Source organism: Martes martes, assembly GCF_963455335.1.
Source record: "Martes martes genome assembly, chromosome: 2".
Taxonomy (NCBI): Eukaryota; Metazoa; Chordata; class Mammalia; order Carnivora; family Mustelidae; genus Martes; species Martes martes.
This window is the reverse complement of record NC_137889.1, coordinates 139296537-139305356: the sequence shown is the minus strand read 5'-3', so window position 1 is coordinate 139305356 and position 8820 is coordinate 139296537. Positions and strand designations below refer to the sequence as shown.

The window sequence follows — 8820 nt, the reverse complement described above, 5'->3', positions numbered from 1 at the left end:
GTCATTCGTTTTTGTTTGTGTTCTATTCCTGGTGATTCTTTTTTCTCTGTCCCTGGGTCACCCGCCCCCCCCCACCCCATCTGGAATGTTAACAGTTCCAAAAATCAGAATGCTTTCTGTTTGAGCTTAAAAACTCCCTGAGCAGTTCTGATAAGAGCTTCCCTTCTGTTCCCAGACCCCACAATTAGGGTTCTAGAAATATTTTAATGACCGTGAGCGGTGACCAGCTTTGGTCATGTCCCCCTGCCAGGTGTCCATGGAGCTCTACCCCACGAGGGAAGTAGGGTGGGGACCCTGAGCCACCTCCCTGCCCCAGAGAGCCTTTCCGGAGCTGGGACAACTCTACCCGCGTGGTTCTGGCTCCCCTCTGGAGGGACAGCCTCAGAATGCCCTGGCCAGCCATGTGGACGGCAGCCGTGTGGACGCTGATGGGCTGTGTGTGCCCAAACCCAGCACCCCAAGCCAAGGGATGCCTGAACTGGGAGCCCCCACTTCTCCAGCTCATCTCCAACACAGGGACTGACGTCAGGCCAGGAATGTGGCCCCTCGGTCCCACCCTGCCTGGAGGGTGTAATATGCTGGCACTCCCCAGCCCAGCTCACCTCCCAAGCCTCCCAGCCGCAACTGTGGCAGCACCTCCCGGGAGACACTAAGCCGGGTTTGTTGGGAAGGGGGAGCAGCCCGGAGAGGAGCGGAGGGCGGGGAGGCGGGAGGGAAAGACAAAGAAAGGGGTGCGGCAAGTGGCAGGCGCCCGAGGGAGGAGAGTGACCTCAGCTCCGGAGAAGCATCTGCTCGGCGTCAGAGCGAGGGCGGACGGCACTGGAGGAGCCCCTTCTCTCCCTCTCCCGGTCTGAGCTTCGGCTCTCTGCGGCGCCCAGGCCGGCTGTCCTGGGAGTAAATTAGAGCTCTGGGCTCTGGGCTCCTGCAGGGACCATTCGCTACCACAGACCAGCCGCCAGCCCTCCCGCCACTCCTGCTGGGTGAGTAGGTGTGTGAGGGGGGTGCGCCCCTGTCCCCATCTGGAGGCACTGGGCCTCCTGGCACTTTCCTGGGCCCGGCAGCCCGCAGCACCCCAAGTGGGAAGCCTGCGTTTGCTGGGGTCATCCCGGGCACCGCGTGCCTGAAGTGCACCCTCCAGATTCCCGGGACTCAGGGATGCTGTCCCCCCAACCCCCCCTCCTCCCCACCCCCCCCCACCCCCGCATGGCTGAGACCAAGCCAGGACTCCGAATCTGCTGGGCTTGGGATCCAAGTGTAACCTGACCCGGCTTGGCTTTCAGGGATGGGACAGGGGTCCCCTTGAGCCTGATCTGGGTGGGGGTGAGAAGGCATAGGTGGGGAACGCTGCACTCCAGGAGGTCCTTGCCTCTGCCCCCTCCCCAGGGACATGCGGTGCCAGCTGGTGGAGCTCTCCCTCTGCTCCTAGGTCATGGGAGCCCCAAGTCACGCCACCACCTGGGGCAGGGCCCTCTGGGCTGTCCTCCTGACCACACTTGGCTCTGTGGCCAGCCAGCCGCTGGGGGGAGAGTCTGTCTGCACAGCCCGGCCCCTGGCCAAGTACAGCATCACCTTCACGGGCAAGTGGAGCCAGACAGCCTTCCCCAAGCAGTACCCCCTGTTTCGGCCCCCCGCACAGTGGTCCTCCCTGCTGGGTAAGTGCAGCGGTGCTGCCCGGTCCCGCCCAACCCGCGGTGACCCTCGCTCCACCCCAGCGCTGCACCGCACTTCCCCATGGGCAGGGTGGGCGCGCTCATCCCGTTTCCTGCAGTGCCAGAAATCTCTGCTGCGCACGTCCTGCGGGCTTGGGCCCTGCCCCGGGGACATGCGCCCCTCAGCCCGCGGCTCACACGCCCGCCTCGCGCGCAGGGGCAGCGCACAGCTCCGACTACAGCTTGTGGAGGAAGAACCAGTACGTCAGCGACGGGCTCAGGGACTTTGCAGAGCGGGGCGAGGCCTGGGCCCTGATGCGGGAGATGGAGGCGGCGGGAGAGAAGCTGCAGAGCGTGCACGAGGTGTTCTCGGCGCCCGCCGTGCCCAGCGGCACCGGACAGACGTCCGCGGAGCTGGAGGCCCACTCGCGACACTCGCTGGTGAGCCGGGCGGCGGTGGGGGGAGGAGGGGGGCCGCGGCTGCCCGGCTAAGCTCCCACCCTACCCCCAGGTGTCCTTCGTGGTCCGCATCGTTCCCAGCCCGGACTGGTTTGTGGGCGTGGACAGTCTGGACCTATGCGACGGGGACCGCTGGAGGGAGCAGGTTGCTGTGGACCTTTACCCGTACGACGCGGGGACCGACAGCGGCTTTACCTTCTCCTCCCCCAACTTCGCGACCATCCCGCAGGACACGGTGACGGAGGTAAGGGGGGACGGAGGGGAGGGGATGATGGAGGGGAGGGACCAGGGTCCCCCCCACCAGGTGGCTCTCGGGTTAGTGCGCCGCCTCGTCCCTGACCGCAAGACGCAGGTCTGCACGCGGCAGCTCTTCAGGGCGGAGGGCCTAGGCGGCGCACCAGACTGCCCGGGCGAACCCCGCGGCCCCACCTGGAGACCCCGCCCCGCGGCCCGGCCCCGAGGCCCCGCCCCACGGCCCCACCTGGAGACCCCGCCCCGAGACCACGCCCCGCGGCCCCACCTGCAGACCACGCCCCGCCGCCCCGCCCCATGCGTGCTCTAGTAGGCCGCCGGGTGTAGCCTGGCCGCCGCGGATAAGGCTGCTCTCTCCACAGATAACCTCCTCCTCTCCCAGCCACCCTGCAAACTCCTTCTACTACCCCCGACTGAAGTCCCTGCCCCCCATCGCCAGAGTGACCTTGGTGCGACTCCGGCATAACCCCAGGGCCTTCGTCCCGCCCGCCCCAGGCCCCGTGGGCGCTGGCGGGAGCAATGAGATCGCGGACAGCGTCTCAGGTGAGCGCGTTGGCGCCCCGCCGCCAGGACCCCTGCAAGCTCCGGGCCGCAGCACGGCCATCCTGGGCACCAGGGAGGCCCTGAAGGCCCGCGGGCTGCAGTGGGGAGAAGCACCTCTCGGGTTTGCGGGCCACACAGGGACCCGTGACAGGGCAGCTGTCAATACTGACCCCCGTGAGTGAGGTCCTTCTGTCCCACCTGCGCAATAATCCTTAATGGCGAGTGGACACCACACTGAAACGGGAAAGGACACTCGGGGCCAGAAACTGTCCCAAAGGGACCTCTTTGAGGAGTCAGTGACACCTCTACACACTCCGTTTCCCAAGGCCACACTGGTAACCTGCTCCCCATGGGCGCCAGTGGTCCAGGGACCACGCCCCTCCGTTTCCACCCACTCCAGTGATTCCCCCAGGGGAGTCCCCCATCCAGCTATGGCAGAGCTGGGAAAGGTGCTCCCTCCCAAGCCAGGCTCCTGGGTGTAATGTGCCGTCATGGCTAATGGGGGCCGTGGGGGAGGGAGAGGTGGCGGGGGAGGTGGTGTTAGGGTGTGCAAGGGGCGGAGTCAAACCCGCCAGAGGCTGTGTGAAGAAAGACAGGGGCCCAGGTGTTGGGCATAGGACGCTGTGGGCTCTAGGGTTCCCTGGTTCAGCATCAGATGGCAAGGGCTCTGAGGTTTAACCCTCCCCTTAGGAAGCTGGGGGCCCTGTGGGTTCGGAGCCCTTAGTGCAGCACGATGGGGGTTTGGGGAGATGTGGGTTTTGGCTGACCAGTGAACTCTTGTACATTTGCCCAGGAGTGCGTGGTAAAGCAGGCCCCCCGTCAGTGGCATCCCCACGTGTGACCTGTGTCACAGCTGATGGTCAGGACACCACTGAATGGATCCCACTCTGTTCCCCTCCCCCATTCCCTGGCAGAAGGGACAGTGGGAGTCCAGCCGTGAGCAGGTGTGGGGGTGCGCCCACCCCGGTCTGAAACACACAGCCCCCTGCCAGCCCAGCTACATCAGAGCAGGCCCCTTCCCTGGCCTCCTGGTCCCCACTGCCAGAGCTCGCGTCCCAGAGTCCCCCATGCATGAGGGGGAGTCCCTGGAGGTGTCTCAGTGGGGGGTTGCAGGCGGTGTGATTGGCAGTCCTGCAGCGGGCTCTAAGGCATGCTGATAAATCCCCGCTCTTCGTGATGCCCACATGGGGCTGGACTTGTACAAGAGACACACACCTGCTCACAGGCCTCTCTTGTGCTCGGTCCAGTTGCAGAAACGCCGCTGGACTGCGAGGTCTCCCTGTGGTCATCCTGGGGGCTGTGCACAGGTCCATGCGGGAAGCTGGGAGCCAAGAGCAGGACTCGCTACATCCGCGTGCAGCCTGCCAACCACGGGGCACCCTGCCCCGAGCTCGAAGAGGAGGCCGAGTGCGTCCCCGACAACTGTGTCTGAGACCAGAGCCCTGCAGGCCCTCCACCCCTTGTGGTGGCTGAGCCTGGTGGTTCAGTGGACCACGTAGGGCTCTGTCCACCACGTCTCTGAGCTCCGGTGCTGACCAACCCCCCCACACAGATGGGCCTCCAGTGGCTGGATGGAGCAGGACCCCAGGGAAGGCACCTCCTTTCAACGAGCTCTCCCCTCGGGCACCCAGTCCTGGGACCCACTCTCCTGGGGGAGTTCAGCCCTGAGGTTACATTGCGCTCTACTCCACTTCCTGCTGGTCGGAGGTCGTCCTGTGTGCAGACTGCATGTCCACAGGGCCCACAGCATCCACGGGTCCACCTACAGGAGAGCTGCACACCCAGCCCCAGGAGCCCCAGGCTACCGCAGATATGAAATACCTTGGACCTGCTGTCCCTGGGGGCACCAGCGCCCATAGGCCGAGACTGCCCCGGATAGGTCACACAGGTCAGGTGGATAAAGGAGAACAGGCTCTGACACCTCACCTTGGCATTGTCACGTGACCCATCTCCCTGCACTTGAATAAAGACTGTTTCCTGACATCAGGGGCCCTTGTCTTGCATTTCCTGGCAGGGCCCCGGGAGGACCACTGTCCCACCCCAAGTAGGGTCTCCCCTGCCTGGAGAGCATGCCGAGATTCCTGGAAGGACACTGGGCAGCCTCTGACTGGCATGAAGGAGGTGTTCACACACACCCAGCACGCGAGGGGGCTGCTGGCGGGACCAGTGGGGACTTCAGAGGAACAGCGAGGCCATGTGGAGCCGCCCACAGCTGTTCCCTGAGGCCGGCCGGTCCCTGCGCCTGGCCACTGACCGCCAAGCCCCACCACCTCATATGGCTTCCCTGAGGGCTCACTGTTCCTCTGCCCGGGCCCTTATCTGAGGTCAGGGGTCCCCACCTCACCCACCAGCATGGATCCCATGGGAGTCCCTGAGCCCTGGGCTGGGCTGGCCCCTCAGAGAAAGACCAGGAGATGGGGAAAGCCTCCTCTCTGTTCCTAGAACATTCTTCCATCTGCTTGGACACATGCAGAATCAGATCCAACAACTTCTGTCCACTGCCCTCTCCCACACACCTCCCCCACCCCTGTCCACCACCCCCTCAATGTCTCTGCTGATATCTGGTTACTTCCATACAGAGACCCCTCTTACCTCTGCTTCTCTGTTTTCTCTGACACTTCTCCCACCCACTCTCTTGAGGGGCAGTCTCCGGTCCCCACATGCTTAGACCTCCTGCTGAGGAGCCATCCACACCCCGTAGAAGCAGCTCATGCAGGACACCATACCCAGCCTCGGACACATCCAGGGCCATCCCTCTCCTGTCCCCTACTTGGTCATTCTCAGCAGCCAGTGTCTGCCCCTCCTATCTTGGGGGTCGTTTCTCTTGGCCTCCCTTTCCCCATCACGTCCTCCTCCTGTGTCCACTTCCACCCACTTGCCTAGGAAGGACTCTCCCCATTTCTGGTTCCCAGTGTCTCCCTCCACACGGGACTCCCTGCTTTGCTGCCGTGGGGGGCTCCATGTCCACCACACCACTGCACGCATGGTCCACGCTCCTTGCTCTTTGGCTTTTCCCTCTCAGCAACCACTCCCCCACCCACCTGCCCTCCCCATATGTCCCTGCTGGAGAGGCCGTTCTCCTTCCCCGTCTCTTCTGATGGAGCTCCTCTACCCTGGACACCCCTCCACACTGTGCTCCTACACTCACCCAACACCCCTCCCCACTGCTCTCCTTCACCCCCCGCAATGCCCCTCCCCACGTCTCCCCCTCACCCCGCTAACCCCTTCCCATGACCACCACCCCACACCCCTCCCCACAGCTCCCTTCCACCCCCCGACACCCCTCCCCACAGCTCTCCTCCACATCCCCCCCACCGCTCCCCATGAGCTTGATCTCAGGCCCCTCCGCTCTATATTGTTGCTAACCTCCTTACCCATTCCTCTCTCCAGAAGAGATGTATGTCCCCAGTGGTCGCCTTGACCCTCGACCTAGGAGAGGAAGCAGTGAAAGAGCAGCTTGTGACCCTTTATCCCCCAATAGGGAGTCGACTTCTAGCCAGCACCTCGGGTGTGTCCTACCCAACAGACTGGGGGCTGTTGCCTAGGAGGAGAGACTCACCTGAAAGATGTTCTCAGCAGACGGTCCCTGAGGGTCTCTAAACACATAACCTCAGGGCACAGCCGAGATAACTCATGACACCTTGCTTTCCAGGGCTGGGGTGCCCACCTGTGCTCCTCAGTGAGAGCCCGGAAGGACCTGGAACATGCAAGAAAGCCCAGCCCCCTCGCAGCCATGCCTCAGCCTCCCACAGGCTTGCCTCTCCGCCTTCCAGGGGAGCCCCGCTCCGGGTAGACTCCTTGGGAGTGCTGCAAGCAGATGTTTCGGTCTGTCTGCTCAGGCACACAGCTTGCCCATGGGCAGCAGCAGGCACAGTAGGCCCCTGGCAAATAGCCTGGGTTGAAGGGCGTGCACTTGGCGGCGGTCCACACAGCGCAGCCCGGGCATAAGGCACAGCCGCCACATGCCTGCTGAATGAATGAATGGAGAGCTCAGTCATCTTTGTTTCTCTTCCAAGAGGCCTGATCCTGAGCCCCTGCAAATACTAGAACAACCAAGACTTCTTCCAGACACGTGTGATACGTGTGCATCACGGAGTGACTGAGGGCGGGAAGCAGGCAGTTCCTTGGGGGCCGAGGCAAGAACCGGCAGGAGCTGGGCACCTCCAGGAGGCTCTGCTGGCCTGGGCGCCTTCAGTCTGGGGTGTCTGAGACCCTCCCGGGCACCGGCCCAGAGTGGGGCTGGCATTTCAGGGGCCCACCCTCTCTTGCATTTGGAACTGTGTAGCGAATGAGCCCATTCCTCAGTAGAAGCCCATACTCACACGGGCATGAGGCTGGAAAACCCCTAATTATAGGCTTTGCTTGGAGAGTCCTGCGCTGGTGACGCCCTGAGCACAAGTCTTCCCAAGACCTCACTATGGACTCGGGGCTCAAACACCCACCGTAGCATGGACTCACCCTCAGAACTCACCAATCACATGAGGGAAGCCAGCAAACCACAGAATCAAAGCCAGGAAGTCACGGATGGGATGATCGGGGAACAGGACATGACTAAGCCTGTTGACTGTGTGATCCGAACCTGCACTCAAAACTCCAAAGTAGAGAGAGCCCAGGGGGCTCCGTCAGTCAAGTGTCTACCCTGGGCTCAGGTCATGATCTCAGGGTCCTGGGATCAAGTCCTGCATTGGGCTTCTTGTTCAGGGGGGAGCCTGCTTCTCCCCTGCCTCTGCCGCTCCCCCTGCTCATGTTTTCTCTGTCTCTCTCAAATAAATAGGTAAACTCTTTCAAAAAAGAAGACCTCAGGAGTGTACCACAGACCTGAGCACCTGGCCTGACCACAGACCTCAACCTGAGAAGCTGGACTGGGCGCGCCAGTCAGGGACAAGACTCTGTACTGTCTGCAGGGGCTGGAGGGTCCTGTTGGAGCCCTAGCCAGGGGGCGGGGCGGGGCTGGTGCTGGGGCCCCCCCTGCAGCTCCCAGCCCCTTCCCTACTTCGGGAGCATGGCGGTGCGTGGGGCCACTGGGGGTGACGAGCATCACTCTTTGGGGCCAGAACATTTATTGCCCCAAGATGCTCCAGACTCCGGAGCACAAGCTGACTTGGAGGGGCCTCGGCAGAAGCCACGCCGGAGCCAGCACCCTGCGGACGGCCCCCCGCAGCCGGCTTAGAACCCTGGCTGGGTTAGGCACTGAGATTTAAGGGGTGCGGGATAAAGCTGTAAACAGAACCTACATCAGATGCCGGTGCTGCCGGGCCGGGACATGAGCTGCTCCTTTCAGAGGGCAGCCAGAGACACCCTCAATGACCAGCCCACCTCTGAACAAAGCTTGATGGAGGGGGAGCCCGTGGTGACCAGGGATGAGTGTGTCCCAGCAGGGTATCAGCTAGAGGCGCAGGCCCTGCCATGTCGGGGGGATGGCCGGGAGGCCCAGGTGGGGCCCAGAGAGGGGGCACCAGCAGGAGGCCCGTTGGGCGGGCAGCGAGGAAATGTCCGCTGCTGGTGACGGGGATCCTTGAGGAGAAAAGAACTCGTCAGTGCATGATTGTTTCGGAGCAGCATGGAGGGGGCCAAGGGCAGGAGAAGGAAGAGAGTGAGTGGTCCCTGCTCAAACCCAAAGAGAGGATGGCAGGGGCCATGGAGATATGGTCAAAATGGTAAGAAGTGGGTAAAATGGATAAATGGATGAAGTCCGAGTTCATTTTGACATAAAGGCAAGAGAGAGTTGCTCATAGAGCACCATCTAAGTCTATACCCAGGGACGTCCCCCTCAAGCCCTGCCTTACTCACAGCATGAAGTTTAGATAGGTCTGGTCCTGCTGGGTCAACTCGGAGAGGGGGAGGGACAGGGGCCGGGTTCATTCCTGAGATCCAGGGGCTCCTTTACTGCTCTTATGCTCAAGGATGAGGGACAATG

The 8820-nt window shown here is 62.7% G+C and overlaps 1 protein-coding gene across 4 annotated transcripts; it reads left to right on the top strand.

Moving 5' to 3' along the window:
- Positions 1 to 800: 800 nt before the first annotated feature.
- SPON2 (spondin 2) lies at positions 801 to 4888 on the top strand. 4 transcript variants are annotated; one of them, XM_080830922.1, is made up of 6 exons: positions 801 to 980; positions 1427 to 1652; positions 1867 to 2090; positions 2161 to 2352; positions 2723 to 2903; positions 4151 to 4886. In XM_080830922.1, exons 2-6 carry the CDS (start codon positions 1430 to 1432, stop codon positions 4333 to 4335), a joined length of 1005 nt encoding a protein of 334 aa, XP_080687048.1. In that variant the 5' UTR covers positions 801 to 980; positions 1427 to 1429; the 3' UTR covers positions 4336 to 4886. The 4 variants fall into 4 exon arrangements, with proteins under 4 accessions (XP_080687048.1, XP_080687049.1, XP_080687050.1 ...); XM_080830923.1 differs by having other exon boundaries at positions 1384 to 1652; positions 4151 to 4885; XM_080830924.1 differs by having other exon boundaries at positions 801 to 988; positions 4151 to 4885.
- The last annotated feature ends 3932 nt before the right edge of the window (positions 4889 to 8820 follow it).

Bases quoted from the DNA above. Each gene is read 5' to 3' on its own strand.
- SPON2 (XM_080830922.1), top strand. From the start codon at position 1,430: ATGGGAGCCCCAAGTCACGCCACCACCTGGGGCAGGGCCCTCTGGGCT. The intron at 2,091-2,160 runs GTGAGCCGGGCG...CCCTACCCCCAG, and splicing joins CCCACTCGCGACACTCGCTG to GTGTCCTTCGTGGTCCGCAT. The intron at 2,353-2,722 runs GTAAGGGGGGAC...CTCTCTCCACAG, and splicing joins CGCAGGACACGGTGACGGAG to ATAACCTCCTCCTCTCCCAG.